Below are 18145 nucleotides of genomic sequence, written 5' to 3' on the forward strand. Positions count from 1 at the left end.
CCTTCGCCTGCTTCTGATCTGCCTGCTCCTTGGTCCTTTCCACATCCCCGCCACCGGTTCCCTCAGTTCTGCCCCCCTCCTCGTCTCCTGATTCCCCAGACAGTTGTGAGTCACCTCTCCCCTGTTATTTCAGTTTAATTTAGTTTTCACCTCGGCCGTCTGGTCCGCCCTTAGTTCAGTTTAGTTTTCCCCATTCTGTTATTTCCCTGTACCTCTCCCATTGAGTGCTTTTTGTTCATTTAATATATATATATATATATATATGTATTAAATCCTTATTTATTCACCCACCTGCCTGTTTGCCTGCTGCTTGGGTTCACACCGCCCGCTTTGTGACAACTAGCCTGTCTAATAAAGCCAAGAGAAGGCCCAAAAATAACTTAAAAATACATAGATGTCATTATTATAATTTCAATTTTTGAATGTACTTGATCTTTTCTGAAATGTAAGAACCGACAGACAAATGTCTGTTGTCATCTCAAGGAGATTACTTCCTCTGTGGTATCCAAAGTGCTTCACAATGCTTCCCATGCGCACACACACACACACACACACACACACACACACACACACACACACACACACACACACACACACACACACACACACACACACACACACACACACACACACACTGGTGACAGAGCTGAACTGCAATGTGCTTGTCTGCCATCGGTAGCAACTTTGGATTCAGTGCCTTTCCTGCCCAAAGAAACTTCTGCATGTGAAGAGACTAGGTATTGAATCACCATCCTAGCAATTACTGGACACAATCTGCTCCACTACCTGAGCCACATCTGCTCCCACCACCTGCCCCCCTTCCTTTTTACTCTACTAATAAAAATAAGAAGTTTTCCTCTTCTATTGCTTTTCAACAACAGATTATGGTTGGTTTTGTTGTTGTTGTTGTTTTCAAACCTAGCAGTACAAGGCAATGTCACTTAATTAAAAATATTAAATGTATAATAAGTTCACCTCCCTTTAAAGTGACTTACTAAATTTAACATAGGTGCAGCTGAATAGTGCTAGAAGCCACACAATTTGTTAATTGTTCAGTGAATCTGTCTGAAGTGACTGTAGTATAAAGACACCTATATCTGGAAGGTTTAGTCACTGGTGAATCAATACTTCTGAGCATAACTACACAGTAAAGACAAAAGAAAAGTCCAAGCAACTCCATGAAAAGGTTATTTAAAAAAGCAGATGTTGGGGAAAGATATAATGCAATTTCCAGGTGGAGTGCAGTTAAATTCATCATTAAGAAATGGAAGAAATAGACCTTAACTAAATCTGTCTAGAATGGATCAGCCTTAAAAACTGAATGACTGTGCAAGAAAGTAATGAGAAAGGCCCCCAAACACCTATGACACCTCTGAAGGAGTTACAAGCTGAGATGAGAGAGACTGTGCACATAGCATCTGTAGTCCGGCGTCTTCACTACTTTGGCAAAGAGAAAGTCACTGTTGAAAAAAGCTGATATTAAATCTCAATTAAAGTTCATTGGGAGGCATGTGGGAGACTCTGAAGTCAACTGGAAAAAGTTTGTTGGTCTGATGCGACAAAAAATTAGCTTTTTGGCCATCAGACTAGATCCTGGCAGCAGGTCCTGGGAGGTTTGTAAAGGTTAAGAGCAGAATGAATGCAACAAAGTAAAAGGAAATCCTAAAGGACAGGCAGATGCACTTTGCAAGAGTGGGAGAAGATTTGTTTTCCAGCAAGACAATGATCTGAAGCATACAGCTAAATTGACACAGAGATACTTTAACAACAGTGGAGACAAGTTCTGGAGAATTTGTGAAAACAGCTTTTCACTCTCGATCACCATGTAAATGGACGCAGCTTGAATAGTTTCGCAAAGGAGAATGGGTCATAATTGCAGTGTCCAATTGTGTAAGGCTGACTGAGACCTATCGGCACAGGCCAAAGGTAAACATACTAAATAATGCCACAAGGTACCGCCAGTCAGTGGATTTGAGATTTATTTCAGTTTATTTTCAATAATAATATTTTTGTATAAATAAAACCAAATCTATTTTCATTTCGACAGCTACACCACTGTCAGTTAACAAGCTGGTCTCCATTTTTGAATATCTTTTTCTGTGAATCTCCTGTATATTGGACTTTTCTTAATAAAGAAATCCCTTGTGAACAGCCACTTGGCTTTTGTCATGTGTTTGCTAGGTTCCCCTTCAGTAAAGCAGGTGGAAGTATACCGAGCACTCACTCATTGCATGAGTTTTGTAGGGTTCTGCAATCTATATAAGGGCCCTTCTTCCTCATGTCAAAGTAGGTGTCAGTGTTAACAATTCTGATGAGAGGATGAAGTAGAACTAACACTTGTCTGGCCACGAAAAGAGAAGTAAATCAACCAGTAATCAAGAAACTGTTCTCACCTCTCCAAGTTTAATGTAAAAAAACATCTTCAGTTTTGCATTAAGTTGTGCTGGTTTAGCAGTGCACGTGTCTCTTTGGTTTCTCGTATACCTAGCAGGGTAACGCATCTTTGTCTGATAACGTCTTGCTTGCTTGCAGCAACTTTGTGTGTTGTGTTCTGTGACTTTGTTGTTAACCAGCATGCGAGAGACACAACTATTTACAATGTTTTCTAAAAGCCAATGCACAATGGTGTTTAGAAACTACAGCTCAGCAAGGGAGAATAACACAACGATGACACTTTCACTGTCCAGCAGCAAACTCTGTGTTACCAGTCCAGACCAAGCAGGACTCTCCTCGGTTCACAAATGAAGCCAATGCTGAAGGGCCAAAAGCCACGCATCCTGGAAATGGCCTGGCTGACTCCAAATACAAGTCATTCCCTGTAGGCTCCAAAGTTAAAATGACCATCATTACAGCACAAATATGTTTACAGTCTTTTACAAAAAAACCCAAAAAACAGTTTTGGTCACCACAGTCCAATTCATGACAAACGTACCGCAGGGGTACATATTTGAATGATTCACTATAGGGTTTCTGGTAGGGAGATTTTCTTCTTTTTAGGTATGGAAGCAGTCAAAATCTAAGCATATACCTTCCAGCACGATAGAGAATAAGTATATACAGTATGTACAGTTTCCATATGGGAAAGTTTATTGTTTAATTTTTTTAATTTAAAAAAATGGTTTTAGTTTAGCTCGTTTTGTTCCATATAACAAGTTTAAATAGCAAGTACATTTCAATAAATTTAAAATTAGTATACATCTGCCAAACCGCCTGTGACGAAACTCACCCATTAGCTAATTAAATGTCGAGTAATGACTAGATAGTTTTTTTTGTTTGTTTGTTATTCTACCAAGGAACACGGTGGAGTTATGTGACGATCGGCATACGTTTGTCTGCCTGTTTGTCTGTCTTTCTGTGTGCAACATTACTCCAAAATGGATTTGGATGAAATTTTCAGGGAAGGTCAGAAATGACACAAGGACCAAGTGATTAGATTTTGGCAGTGATGCGGCTTATAGTCTGGATCCAGGAATTTGTTAAAGATTTATGTATTATTGCAGGAGAGCAGCACGGCGTCACTGTAACCATGACAAGTGAACACTACATCAGCTGCCTGCTGACAGTAACATGATTGTGGTCCTACTACTGATCCACCGCTGCGGACTTTTCAGGACTTAGCCGATGGAAATCACACAACGACTGAGCAGCCTTGGTGGAGTACTGTACTCTCTGAGGGCTTTTCTTGTTTCTGCATGTTTTTGTTTTTACTGTGTGCCATGTATTTTTTGTCTGACATGTCTTATAGAATTCATATTCATTGGTAATATTTGCATTTTATCTTTGATGATGGAGTCTCTACAGCAGGTAGATAACCAAGACAAACTCCACACATATGTTTCATCTTCTCCCCAGACCACAGAGTATACTGAAATTGAGAGATATGCATTTTATTACTTCTGCTACAATCAGTTCATATAAACATAATGAGCAATAAACACATTTTTTCCTATCTTGTTTTGATAATCTGGAACGAGTGACTGTTCACAACTATTCTGTCTGTTATGAGGACTGAATTTCATTTCACAACATGATTACTGATAACCAGTTCCCATCTCTTAGTAAAAAAAGTTAAAAAAAAAAAATCCTGTGCCAGTGACCAAATTAGAATCAGATCAAAGAACTTACAACAGTTTCTAAAGAGTTGGATGTCATGAATGGATTCTGTAATATAACAGAGTGGAAGAGACAAGACAGAGCTTCAAAGGAGCCCTTGTGCGAATGCAATTGAGCAGAGAAATGCCATCTCATCATCCTGCTCCTTTATGAACGACAGTGAAACAAAGGGAGGATTTCACCCTCCATATCAGCTCACCTTCTTCTTGTCTTTCTGTGCTGGAGGGAGCAGGGCCCTTGAGCGCTCTGCAATTTTCTGAAAGAGAAGCAAATGAAGAGACAGGGTCAAGAAGACTCTTCTTTTCTTACTGAAGACATCCAGCATTTTTATTCTGCCTGTATTTGCAAGGAGTCACACTTCAAATATGATTTTCTGTAAGTGGAGCAGCTATTTCAATTCATCCCTAATTAGCAAGAATTCATGGACACAGTGGTGAATACATGGTATTAGAAGAGTATATCACATATGCAGATACCTTTTGCAGATCCCCATAGCGCTGCACAGACTCAGAGAGTTCAGTCTTTAGCCTGGTCAGGCGCAGACGGTCTTGCTGTGCAACAAAACAAGATTAGCTTTAATTAGCTCAAATGTTGTTTAATCTACTGTTTATTCTTCAAAATGACAGTGAATGAGGAAGGAAGGGGAGCATTAAATACCCGTGAAGAACCGCTGATTATATCAGAGAGCTGTTTGATGAGCTGGCTTGTGCTGGTGATGACTTTGTTGGTTTGCTGCTGAGTGGAGTGTCTGGAAAAAAGGTTGGAAAACAGAGGATTTACTCAATTATGAGAAGACAGCAAAAGTAATTGCACTTGCCAATACTGCATGCCATTGTAATGACACAGAGGTTTCCAAGACGTGATATTTTGAAGAAATACTGTCATGTATTATACCTACAAGTCAAGCCATGTGTAAGCAGTCAGTTGTGTTTATATGGGTGATACTACAAATTTGGCTTGGGGGTATCTCGATCTATGCAGCATATTACACCTTCTACCACTGGAGCCAACATTCAGGTAAGGAAACACTTTGCTGACTTCAAGACTGAAAAATTAAGATAGAAAAACAAAAAAATGTTCTGCAACACATTTTAAATCAAGAATTCAGCTGGAAAAAAGGAAACAAGAAATGACCTCTTAAATCATTCAGCCCTGCATTAACCCACTGGGGCTAGTCAATAGAGGGCACACATCTGGCACCACGCCAGGAGGCCAATTAAGAGTCAGCGGGCTTATTACATTTTTAAAAATAGTTTAAATGAGCAAACACAATTGCTCATTTAAACTATGGGCAATTTTAGAACTTTTCATCTTTAAAAGATGTTACACTGTGTTAATTTACTGCAAAATAATAAACGAATGATTTGGTTTTCTGTTTCCTGACAAGTGCCTTCACAAATGCAGTACACATTAATTCCTCACTGGTTCTTCCTGATCTGCCTGCATTCAATAGAAATCTAAAACTGGTCTGCGGCTGGTGAAGCAACAAGATTGTCTGAGCAGCCGATCAAATCTCAGACAAGTGGGGCCGTCCTTATTTATTTCTTACAGTGCCAATAACTGTAGCTTACTGTTCAAGAAAACTTTTAGCCACCCTGTTCCTCCTTCAAAGTCTCAAGGTATAATTGAAATCTACTTTTCAGCATCAGTACTAGAGAAACTCGTACCGACATCTTCCTGTTTTCGTCTAGCTGTAGGGCAGCATCAAAGGACAAACATATCCATTACCACATTAGCTACTGTCAGCTCCACTGGTCCAGGCCAGCAGACAGCAATAATGTGCCACTTTTTATATGTTGCAAGTGACACTTTTATTGTCATGGCTATCACAGAAGCAGGAAATCTTTATTTGATGAGCTCTTGGATTGAGTGTGATACTGCATTGACCCAGTGAAGTCTTGTTAATGGGCTCATGGAGGATCTTTCTGTGCCCAGAAGTGGGTAGAGTAGCCAAAAATTGTACTCAAGTAAGAGTAACATTACTTCAATTAATATCACTCAAGTAGAAGTAAAAAGTAGTCATCCAAAAATTACTGAAGTAAGACTAAAAAAGTATTTGGTGAAAAGACTACTCAAGCACTGAAAGTACTAACTATTTGATTGTAATGTCTGATTTTTTTTTTTTAAGAAATGATGTGATCAGACAGACAAAAATGTAAAATAATGTGCAAATTCGGGTATTTACAAATAATAAAATAAAAAATAGCAAACATTAATAACATCTTTACAAAATGACAAGTTAAGGCAAAACAAAAACAAATTTCCAAATCTCAGTTTTTCACAACATAAAGCTTTTGAAATAAATACCTGTCGTAAGGTAATGTTTCCTATGTTTGAACAGCCCAAACTACTTCCAGTGACAAGATATATACTGTATTTCACTTCCAGGCACAGGCTCAGTAGATAGAAAATAACATTACAGGACTGGACCTGAATATTCTAATATTGAAGTGCTGCAATAATCAGAAAGCTTTTGCACAAATTTCCCACACAACCACACTTTCATCGGGAACATTTTAACTTTCCATCCAACAAGCTCAATGTGGTCTCGTCTTCCTTCACTGTTCACCAAACTTTCTTGTGCTGGCATCACTCAGTGCCTCCTGTGTATCTATTTCACAGCTGGTAAACAGACTTTAGGTTCATTACCGCCACCTACTGGGCTGGAGTGTTCATCTGTGTTACCGGTGTGCCAGAAATTAGGGAACTGAGAAAGGTGCAATTGAATGTGTTTTTTATTTTAACGCGTTATTTTTTCTGTAATTAATTACTCGAGGCATTGAAGTCTCAGTCCTAATATAAGTTTGTTTTATTGTTATTTTATTGCTATTATGTTTATTGTTATAATTACACAAAGTTTGCTCTGCCTGTCAGTTGTTGTGTGGAACCTTTCATTCGGTGGTCCCTGTACCCCTACGTACACTTCTAGCCGCCCTACCCTGTTTGATAAATGAATTTTTCCTGCCTTACCTCTCCCCTTTTGTTCATGTGTTCTGAGAGAGAGGTAAGCAAGTTTGTGCTTGTAATTTGTGTGTTTTAATGTAATATGATTCTACTTATAAGTTCACTTTCCCATTCTAATATGGTTATGTATTATTTAACTTCTGTCGGAGTAAAAGTCTTGTGTAACGGAAGATTTTGTGTGTCTTTTTTATCAACCGTAAAGGCATGTGTTCCATCTTGTACTGTACATCTACTGTACATGCATTGAATGTTTAAATAGCACCTTACATGGTGCCCATTTGTTGATGTGCTCTGAGAGAAAGGAGTACAAATCTTGTGTGATGGAAGATTTTGTGTGTCTTTTCCACCAGCTGTAAAGGGTTGTAATAAACGGAGATCGCCTCCAAAAGAAGATTTGTGTGTCTGAACTAATACAGCGCAGAGAAAAGAAGTCACTGGCTACACACAGGTGGAATTAAACAAGTTGTGTCACTTCAGAAACACATTCCTAAACAATTTAACTGCATTCTCAGTTAGGTTTGATGGGAACATGTTTTTGCCTGGTTTGTATTTGTGAAAGAGTGACCATTCCTGAGGTTAAAAAAGGATGCCTGTGCTCAAGTGCCACAACTGCAATTCCTTGAATGGTCACTTGAAGCCAGCTAACCAATTTCCCCACTCATGACAGCTGCACAGTGGATGAATGCATACATACCTCATCCATTTAAATTGCATTATGCCTAATTAATTAACCTTCAACTTACTGTTTCCAGTCAGAGTTGGGCAGAATCAGGCACTGCAGGCTGGCAACCGGAGTCAACAACCTGTCGATGCAATCATGAAGGGCTTGTCCATCTTTATTTAATTTAAATATTTGTTATATATTATCAATATATTTCTAATAGAGGCATTGTTGTCATTGACTTCATTACTTTCCAAGTGTCACTAAATTTTTTTCAACTAACCATATATTTTCTTAACAGTTCTCTGTCAGACAATGTTATGTGCTCCATGGGTGTTCCCCAAGGTTCTGTGTTGGGGCCTCTGTTATTCAGTCTTTTTGTCAATGACCTACCGCAGGTGTGCCATGGTGTAGATCTACAAATATATGCTGACAACACGGTCATTTGTACTTGAGCAAAAACTGCAGAATTAGCAGCTGAGACACTAACGAATGCTTTTTGGAAAGATTACAGAGTGGCTTGATCAGTCATATCTCAGCCTCAACATTACCAAAACATAAGGGATGTTTTTCCTCCGAAACAAAGCAGTCTATCAGCGCTGACATTTTAATTAGGACTGGAAAAATAGAAATTGTGAGTGAGTTTAAATATCTTGGCATATTGCTGGATTCAAATCTAAATTTTAAGTCACATATCAAAAACCTTGCAAAAACTATAAAATATAATCTGTTAAACTTTCGGCACATTAGAGGCTGTCTATCTGTGGATGCTGCAAAGACCTTCATGCATGCTATGATTCTGTCCCACATTTCGTATTGTATCACATGTTGGGGACAAGCCGAGCAGGCAGTCATCAAACCACTGGAGTCTCTTTACAAACAGACTTTGAAAATCGTGGACAAAAAAATCAATGCAATACCACCATTGTGGGATTTTAGATAAGCATCATCTTCTGAGCTTGGAAAATTTTCAGTTATTTTCAAATATTTGTCTTGTCTTTAAAATTTTAAATGGTTTGGCCCCTCCTCCGCTGCGACAGTTCATTCGGTATCGCTCGGCACAATCTATTAAATCCACAAGGATATTTTCCACCACTGACTGTGCAGTACCTTTCCGACGCACCACCTTTGGACAGTCAGCTTTTTCTGTAAAAGCTATGGCACAGTGGAATGCCCTGCCTGATGACATTAAGACGTGTAGTTCTATCAGCAGTTTTAAAAACGAACTGAAAAACCTGCTTAAGAGCAATCAGAACTGCAACCATTAATGTCTTTTTAATTGTCTTTTAAGAGTGTGTGTGTGTATAATGTTTTGATTCACTGTCATGTATTTTAGTCCAGCAATGTTCTTTTAATTGGCATTTTTGTGTGTCTGTGATTTTAAGAGAGAGAGTGTGTGCGTGTGTGTGTGTGTGTGTGTGTGTGTGTGTGTGTGTGTGTGTGTGTGTGTGTGTGTGTGTGTGTGTGTGTGTGTGTGTGTGTGTGTGTGCATGCGTGAGTGCGTGAGTGCGCACGTGTGTGTGTAGAATATTTTGTTTCACTGTGTCATGTACTTTTTTTTGTAACATTGTAACGTAATGCTTATTGCGACCTGGGACTGCAGATGGAAATTAGCTTAAAGCTAATTCTGGTACAATGCATCAAATGGAAACATTTATGTTTAATATTGTACATGGTCCCTTTGTAAATAAACTGATAATAATATATTAATTGTTGGTAGTACTCGGGTTACTTACATATAAGATGGAAAAGAACCATCAAACATGTAGTTGACATTGTGAAATGGTCTATTGCATCTCAAATAATGACATTTTTTTAAAACTTAAACTGAAATTGTGTTGGTACTTAAACCTAAACAAACCAAGTTAAGGCTAGAAACAATAATGGTCACACATTACACAGGACACAAACTGCAGTCTCTGGTGTGAAAGTCCTGTTCCAGCTTACTCCTCCAACCTCATTAAATGGACTTTGTAGTCTTTTAAAACTGGATACCAACTAGATATAGTGTCAGCTCTACAAGTGTGACCTTACATCTAACTAACCTATGGTCATCTGGCTCAAACCTTTGACAATCCTGTACCCTCACTGCCCACTGCTTCCAGGTGAGTCATTCAGAACGAGCAGCTGACTGCCAGTCCACAAGGCTTGTTTATTTTCTTGATCTGCTTCTGCTGGCTCAAAAGTGTCTGAGCCATTCTACTGATTGCAGAAAGAGTGAACCCCTGCGCCAGAGGAACTGTAGATTCACTGGGATACTTTTATTTTTGGTGATAATATCATCACAACAATTGAAAAATCCTTAATGTTGGGGTGTGGTGCAGCTAATGTGGCTAATGTTACAGTTAACTTTGATTGAGTCCTCACAGATCAGAGCTATGTGGAAACTGTGAAGCTGAGGGACATTCAGGGATGGTGGAAAGCTTAAACTGCATTTGAAACCAATAAACAAACACCATGTGAGTTACTGTGTTTTCTTTCTGTGTTTCACCTAAACGTAGCTGGTGTTTACATCTATTTGTGTCTCTCCTGTTCTCTGTGTGGACAAACTGCATTTTAATGCATCGTATTCCCAGTCAAATTGTTCTCATTTCCATATTTATATATATATATATATATATATATATATATATATATATATATATATATATATATATATATATTGTCAGACAACAGAACAAGAATTAAACAGTAATTTCAGAGATATTTTTCATGCTGCAGCTCTACATTGCTAAACTACCAATTTCATAGTCACAATGTTGCCTGGCTCACCATGCACATGGGTCATGAATAATGGCTTTGCTGCGAACTCTGCGATATTACCATGGCAAATGGTCGCTCAGAGAGAAAGTCGGAACAGAGAGAAAAAAATCCCAGTTGTCCCTGTGTCAGTAACCGTGCAGCTAACTGTTTTGCCTTGGGCTGTTAATCACAGATGTAGAGAGAGTTTTCTTTCTGAAGGGGGCGGAAACAGCAGCTCATTGGTTTTCAGACTTAAACAGCCTGTTAAAACAGGCCAAAAACCAGGACTTATAGCAACAGAGCTACAGTCATGTAAAAATTATCCTTTTTTTATTTATTTATTTATTTATTTTTTGCAGTTTCTTGAGGTAAAAAATTGAAAGACACACTGTGGAGGAAAGTGAGACTAGCATTCATTTGCTGAAAAGGGTTACAGTTTGGGACATTTCATTAGTATTCTTACACTCTGTGGTTTTACCTACATTGAATAAATAATTATATCTTTCTTAAAAACAAGTCCAGGCGTACAACAGAGACAGACTTGTTTACTTTTTTCGATTTAAAACCTAATCCTAACCATGGTGACATTCTGACATGCTGTGAATGCTGGTCTACAAAATCAAGCACTTGCAAATGACAGTTAAAGCAAGAACCGCTCCATGTTACACCTTTAAAATTGTGATTTAAAAGTTGAGTCCTTGTTCACTCACAGTTCACATCAACATTTGCAAGGTTCAAGAACATCATGGACACACAACAAAAACCTCACCAATCATGTTTGTCTAACCTATTTATATATAATGTAAATTTTAGCAGACAGGCTCACTTAGGTACTAAGATTATGTTACCACTCACTTGTACAGTGTACCTCATTGTATGGAAGCTAACTTTGTTTACAAAGGCTTCGCACAGTGCAGCCAAGAGTCAGGGCTGTACAGGTGGGTATGCATATTGCCCTGAGGGTGTCAGTCAGATCAAATTCTAAATTTATAGTTTATAGTCAAAAACCTGCTTCAGTAAAAATCAAGTTTTTTACTTTCTTAAGGGGTGTTTTTATAAGTCAGAAAACATAAATAAAATAAGGAAAAACAGCCAGTGTCATGGCTGCATATTCCACCTTGATGTAGCGATGTACTGATGACAGCCTCTAAAACGCTGTTTTAGAATTCTAGGGTTTTATGTAAAACAAACCTCAGAAACCAATCTTTGAACTTGCAGAGTGGGACTTTCCATCCCATTATTCCTCCCTGTTTCCGGCTCAAACGTATGGCTGAATTACTCCAACATTGCAATTTCCATTGTGTAGCGTAGAGTAGTTTTACAGTGTGTGTGTGAGCATACATGAGCCTGTGTGCTGGAACTCCAGCAAATAGTGGAAGCGTGGACAGAGAGAAAGAGACTTACTAGTTATGCACATTTAAAGCAATAGTAATTCACAACAAAGCCATTGTAAGATGAAGGGATTGTTTTCATGGAATAAACTATCAAATATATATTTTTAATATGCAGAGATGAGTTTTTAGGTATAATCAATGGTAAGACTTGGTCTTTTGAGAAGTTAATGCATGACTTCATAGATTTTTCAAGACATAATGGCAGAAATTCAGATAAAAGAGTAAGAGCTTAAAAATGTAAGAATCTGATTTAGAAATGCTTCTCCCCCCACCCCACAGTGGTACACAGCAGCACAGTGGTAGGCAGTAGTAAATCTGAGTCCACACTTTTCCTATTGGGAAAAGGAGCACAGCTAGGTTTTGTATCTGGGTGTGTTTTGGGCTAGTGGACAGACGTGACTTTACTGCTGCAGCTGCAAAACACAGTTGAGTACAGCATTCATTTTAGACAGAAAGAGTATGTTCCCAGAGATACGATGGAGTTCCAGATGGGATGTTGGACCATGTGTGACTGAGCTTGTGCAGCCCCTTCAATACACACAGCAGTTCCAACAAAAACACAAACTGTGCCCCAGAAGTCACCTTTTCTAATATTTGCCAACTTCAGCTGTCTCCCACCTTTGTCTCGCTGTTTCATGTGGCACCATAAAACGAGTTGTCAGTTAATGGCAGAAAAATTGATCAATACCAGGTGATCTTTGTGCATTTGTTCGTGTTATGCTAAGTATCAGTGACACAGATTTAAACTAATTTTGTTACATCCTGACATGTGATAGCAAACTTTAAAACACTGTGCTATGAACACAACTGACACTGTCAGTCAAGACATATGCCCTGCTATCACTGGTGCTTATGATTTCTATGCATCATCATCTGGTCCCGGTCTTGCTTTGACACCAGGTAGCCTCATTATTCTAAAGCTTTATCTGCCATATTTACTCCACCAAGGAAATGGCAGAGTTATGTGATGGCTGGTGTACGTGAATCTGTGAATCTGTCTGTGTGAGACATTAAGGAAAAACAGACCAACGGATTTGGATGACATTTTCAGGGAAGGTCAGACAGGACACAAGGACCAAGTGATTAAATTTTGGCATTGATGTGGCTTATAATGTGGATTCACGGTTTTGTTAAAAATTTCCCATTGCCAGATACAGCAGCCTGCACAGCATCGCTGTAACCATGGTGTGAACACTGTGCCTGCTACCCGCTGACGATCACATGATTGCGATCCTCCTACAAATTGACCATGATTTATCAGTTCGAAATCATACAAGGAAGAAACGATTAAACTTTAGGGTGTTTCTCATCAATTCCTGCCCACAGCTACATGTTTAGGTCATGTAGCCTATGTAGTAAACCCCAGCCAGACACGTGAAGTTCAGCCGTCAGCCTTATGTGAACACCGATTCACCTTTCTGTCCTTCCCTCATTTCTTCGCCATAACGCCTTGTCCCCGCAATGTGCTTATAAGTTTAGACACATCCTTTGCTAGACAGCAACAGCGTGGAACCGTTTTCGGTCATTTTTATGTGAATTTTCAGACTTTTTGGCAGCGTCTTTGTCACGTCAAGTAATTGCTTCTAAGACAACACTTCCTGTGCCGCTGGAATGGTTACAAAATAAAAGCCTGAAACATTAATAATATGCCTTCAAAATAAAAACATGGAGGGAACTGTTATTTTAACTGTAGCAAAACAAAGGCTTGCCAAAGGTGATGAACTGATCATCACACCTTCATAAGTGTAATTTACACCCAGTTTTGTATTCATATATAACATGCACATGCACAACACATGCCTGTACTCAGCACAAGAACATTTTTTATTAAACATTTCATCTATTGGAAATAATACGTCAACTGAGCAGCCTTGGCGGAGTACTGTGCTCTCTGAGTGCTTTTCTAGTTTATTCATGTATTACCTCTTCAGTGTCAAAAAAGTGTTAGGATATGTTGTTGCTAAATTTGATCTAGCTTGGTTGCTGATCCTTTGTGGTACGACAACCAAGCTATTGTTTTGAGTGTATATTTTCAGATAGATAGATAGATAGATAGATAGATAACTTTGAAAGTTACTGAAATTACAGCCAACAGCAGCAGGCATTTATAGGGCTGAGGAAAAGCTGTCTTGCCGAAAAAGTAAATTACAACACTTTATCTAAAAAAAGCTAACCCCTGTGACTAACTCTAGCAGGCCTCTCTGAGCCAGCCTGCTCTGAGGTATGTATGGTTGAGATTACATTTGACCAGCGGAGTGACTGAGTATTAGCACAAGTCTGATAGAGGTGAACAGTGTAACAGCCAAATCCTCTCTGTTCTTTCATGTTCTTCCTGGGACGCTCCACCAGGGTGAAAGGTTGAAGGTGCAGACATATTCATAACTCTGCAGCACATCTGCTGGTAGGCCTAGGGGTCGAGGTGAAGACAGTTATTAAATTTCTGTGCTGTCAGGTCATCCTAAGCCTAACCTCCCCCAAACTTCCATCCTCCAGACCTGACACGGTAACGGATTGGCCCACAGAGATAGGGAGCTGTACAAACACACCTCTGCTACTGCTACTCAAATATTGATCTACATGAAGCAGGTGGCAGGAGGGTGGGCAGACAGACCGTAGTGGATTGGGGCTAGAGGGAGCATGTCAGTGTAATTCAGGGAGTGTTGTGAGAAAAGTAAAAGTGTCATGGTGGAAGAAAATACCTTAAAAGCATCAGTCATTATATCTATGTAGAGCAGGGTTAAAGAGAGCTGAAGAGTCAGGAATGTAGACAGGGTTGAAGTTAATTTTGCTGCTAGAAATTAAAGTTTTACCGTGAGGAAATAATTAAATTGGACTGCAGCCAATGTCTCCCACTGACCAAAGTCAAAACAGAAATAGTGTCTTCTGTGTGAGGAAGTTTTACACTCACCTAATCAGGATTTAAGACTTTAAGTAGCCAGAATGCTGTCTTATATCAGAGATAGTAAATCTGTATATGCTTGAGCTCAGTTAATGTGATAATATAAAATGAATATTACCTAGAACATTGTAGAGCGTGGTGTGCAATCCATAAAATAAAGTTCCAGTGTGCTTGCATAGCTAACTTGCCCAGGGCTAAGTACTGTGCATCCTGTAGTATTGATCTGCCTATATGATCAGCTATTACAGCCCATATGCTTTATTATTAGGATGTATTCTGTTCATACACACCAGTTTCAGCAGGATTATGAGCACGCACGCACGCACGCACGCACGCACAGAGGCACAACAGACAGATTAACAAGTGCTAAACCTCAGCCTGATGCGTCATCAGTTAGCTGTAAAGCAGCAACAGACATGTGAAGGATTATTTTGAAATCACAGCCCGCTAATGCTCCATCATGCTACCCTCTGAAATGACACAGCAGTACTGGCTGTATGGCTGGCACTCTGCATTAAGGATCTGGAGGAATAACAAATTCAGTGTGAATGTTCAGGGGAGATGCACACTGTGAAGAATATGGAGTTTTTCAAAAGGCCCTTAATGCATTGAAAAAATTCCCAACCTGCCTTTCCCCAGTCATTTAAAACTGCAATTTCATAACCTCACACATAAATAAAGAAATGGTCAAAATCTGTGAAGCAGAGGGGCAGATGTCCTGACTTTAGGAAACAACATTTCCCAAAATGCAACTTAGTAACATGTTATCATCTTCCTACCTGGTAAATGTCTTACATATAATTCTTGTCCAAATATTTCAGTCTCCCTGCAACAATCTGTAACTCAGGCTTTCTGTTCCTCAAAGCTACAAAGCCAGATTAGTGGCTCAGCGAGGTATGTTGAGCCTAAATGCACCATACCTACATGCACTTCAGTACAATATGTCTGAATACATCAAGTGTATGTAATGAATCGTTTATCAGCTACAATGTGCAGCTGTCAGTTAAAAATTAGTAGCTGCATTAAATGTCAAAATAAATGTATTGATGCACGTTTAACAGTTGTCTACCAACATTTCTCTCGTGTTAATTTCCAGTAGGAGTACTTTTAACATTTCTATATTCCTCGATCTTCTCCATTAGAACAACCAGTTTGTTTAAGTAGACAACACACGATTGTTACAGTTCATGCGGAAGAAGAATGACATGATGCATTAACGCCCTCCAGATATGAGTCTGAGGGAGAAAACTTGAGATAACAAAGACAATTGATCAAAAAAAGCCTTTGTGATACATGTTATCTGTGACTGGAGCTTTAGTTTTTATCGAGCCGACTTTCACAAAGAAAGCTTGGCTATGTTAAACTTGCTTCATAGTACAGCCCTCAGGTCTAACCCTAAGAATGCCATCTCTCAGGTATAATAAAGCTCCCCCAGAGCTGTATAGGACATTATACAATAGTAATGCTTTTCATTTGACTTAAAACTGTCCTAAAAATTGTAGGATTGATTTCTATTAAATATGATGCACATATTCTGGGTGACGAGAGGATAAATTGTAATGACTTTAGCAATCTTCTCACTTTACCATCCTCTACCATCTGTTTTATTGCCTGTAGCCTGAGTCTGCAAAAATGTTGAATCACTAACTTACAAAACTAAGATGGGTAACATGGTAAAAATACATTTCACTCAGCTCCCTCTTCACCATGATGGTCTGCATCATTTTGCATTCAGTCACCAACAAGATTCAGAGAACCACAGCCTCAGAGTTAAAGGTGCTGACCCTCAATCCCCCCGCTTTACACTGAGCTACAAAAACCAGAGATGCAATTCTGAGGTTCCATGCTATACATCGTCCCCACCTTGGCTGTGCCTTCTGTCCATGAATATCACAAACAGGGTCTGAGACAAGGGGCAACTTTGAAAGAGTCCAACACCTACTGAAAACGTGTTTTAACTTAGCGCCAACAATACAGACACAGCTGTCATCTCTGCTGTAAAAGGACCAGGTGGTTCATAGCAACAGCTTCAGTACCTCGTACTCACACAGTACCCAGCACAGGGTTCTTCAAGGGACATAGTTGATAGTCAAACTCCCATGACCCTTTCTGCAGGTTCGCAAAGGTAAAGAGCTCATCAGCAGTCCCAAAAAATGTCTTATCCCTGGTCCTACACTAACTATTCATTTGTGTACTGGAGACATAGAAACACACATAGTTTTATTTACATTCAGTGTTTCTTACCAATAGTATAGTATAGTATAGTATAGTATAGTATAGTATAGTATAGTATAGTATAGTGCTTGAGACAAAGATAGTTTTTTAGATTTAGAAGCTCTGAGTTTCATGCATGTCCCTAAATGTTTTTAAGCTACCCAGTTTTGCCTCTTTATTGTGCAACACAGTGCACATGGACATTAGTGTTCCCCCTCTGGCCCGACCTGCTGGCTCTCACTAGGAACATAGATGCTTTCCATTGAACTGACATCATGATAATTAATAACATGTTTTAGATTCTGGAAATTACAACAATAAAAATAAAATTGAAACAACCATGGATTTAGAAAAAAGAATCTTAAAAGCATAACTATAACCCAGCCTTGGTTGTAGATGTCCTCTTTCTTTTGTAATTGTTCTCTTTAGGGAAATGCATTTTGCATTGTGGTGACAAAAAGGCAGCAATGCTCAGTCACGATGTCCTAGCCAGCTCTCTTAATACTTACATCTATTGCTTCATCATCGGAACTTAAGCTTTCCCATATCCTCTGTCCTCCCATGACCTGGAAATCCCAATCCAACCCTTTAAAAGTACCTTGAGGAGACAAGGAACGTAGGGATAGAAGGCCTCTGCAGGAGCTTGGAGTGAGAAAACACAGGTGTATCCTATGTAAAAGTATTTTATCAAGTGGCGTTGCATATATTAAATGTTGGTATGACTGACTACTTAATTGACAAAAGTGTGTTCTAAACAGAATTCAATCATTGTTTAGTCACACAGTTTCATCTCATGCTAGTGTCATCTACAGGGGTCTACTAATAATATATACAAACATGATTACATAGTGAAATGCAGTATAATGCACCGTAACCTTAGTGTGATTAATCCAACTTTTCAGAATAGGATTAGTGAGGTATTGTGACATCTCACAATGCATCACTGTGCTTTTGATTAGTTTTTTGTTTGCTTGTTTGTGTTTTACAGTATTTGCATGAGACCTGAATTAGTACATTTTAAAATCAATTTACTTCATCAGATATTGGTAAAAAAAAAAATGACACTGACAGCTTTCACGTTAATAATCAGTAAAAGACACTATAAAGTTTGAAAATTGCAGTTTTGTGCACATTCACAACAATCGCCTTGGCAGGTGA

General features: G+C 39.0%; 1 protein-coding gene across 1 annotated transcript in view; it reads right to left on the minus strand.

Moving 5' to 3' along the window:
• tsnare1 (T-SNARE Domain Containing 1) overlaps window positions 1-18145 on the minus strand; it is a 217941-nt gene that overhangs the window by 96434 nt on the left and 103362 nt on the right. Inside the window, exons 5-7 of the mRNA XM_051956820.1 lie at window positions 4771-4861; window positions 4590-4664; window positions 4313-4369 (exon numbers count right to left, since the gene is read on the minus strand). Coding sequence (XP_051812780.1) covers window positions 4313-4369; window positions 4590-4664; window positions 4771-4861 — 223 coding nt within the window. The remainder of the gene's footprint in view (window positions 1-4312; window positions 4370-4589; window positions 4665-4770; window positions 4862-18145) is intronic.

Source organism: Acanthochromis polyacanthus, chromosome 12 (assembly GCF_021347895.1).
Source record: "Acanthochromis polyacanthus isolate Apoly-LR-REF ecotype Palm Island chromosome 12, KAUST_Apoly_ChrSc, whole genome shotgun sequence".
In the NCBI taxonomy this organism is placed as follows: Eukaryota; Metazoa; Chordata; class Actinopteri; family Pomacentridae; genus Acanthochromis; species Acanthochromis polyacanthus.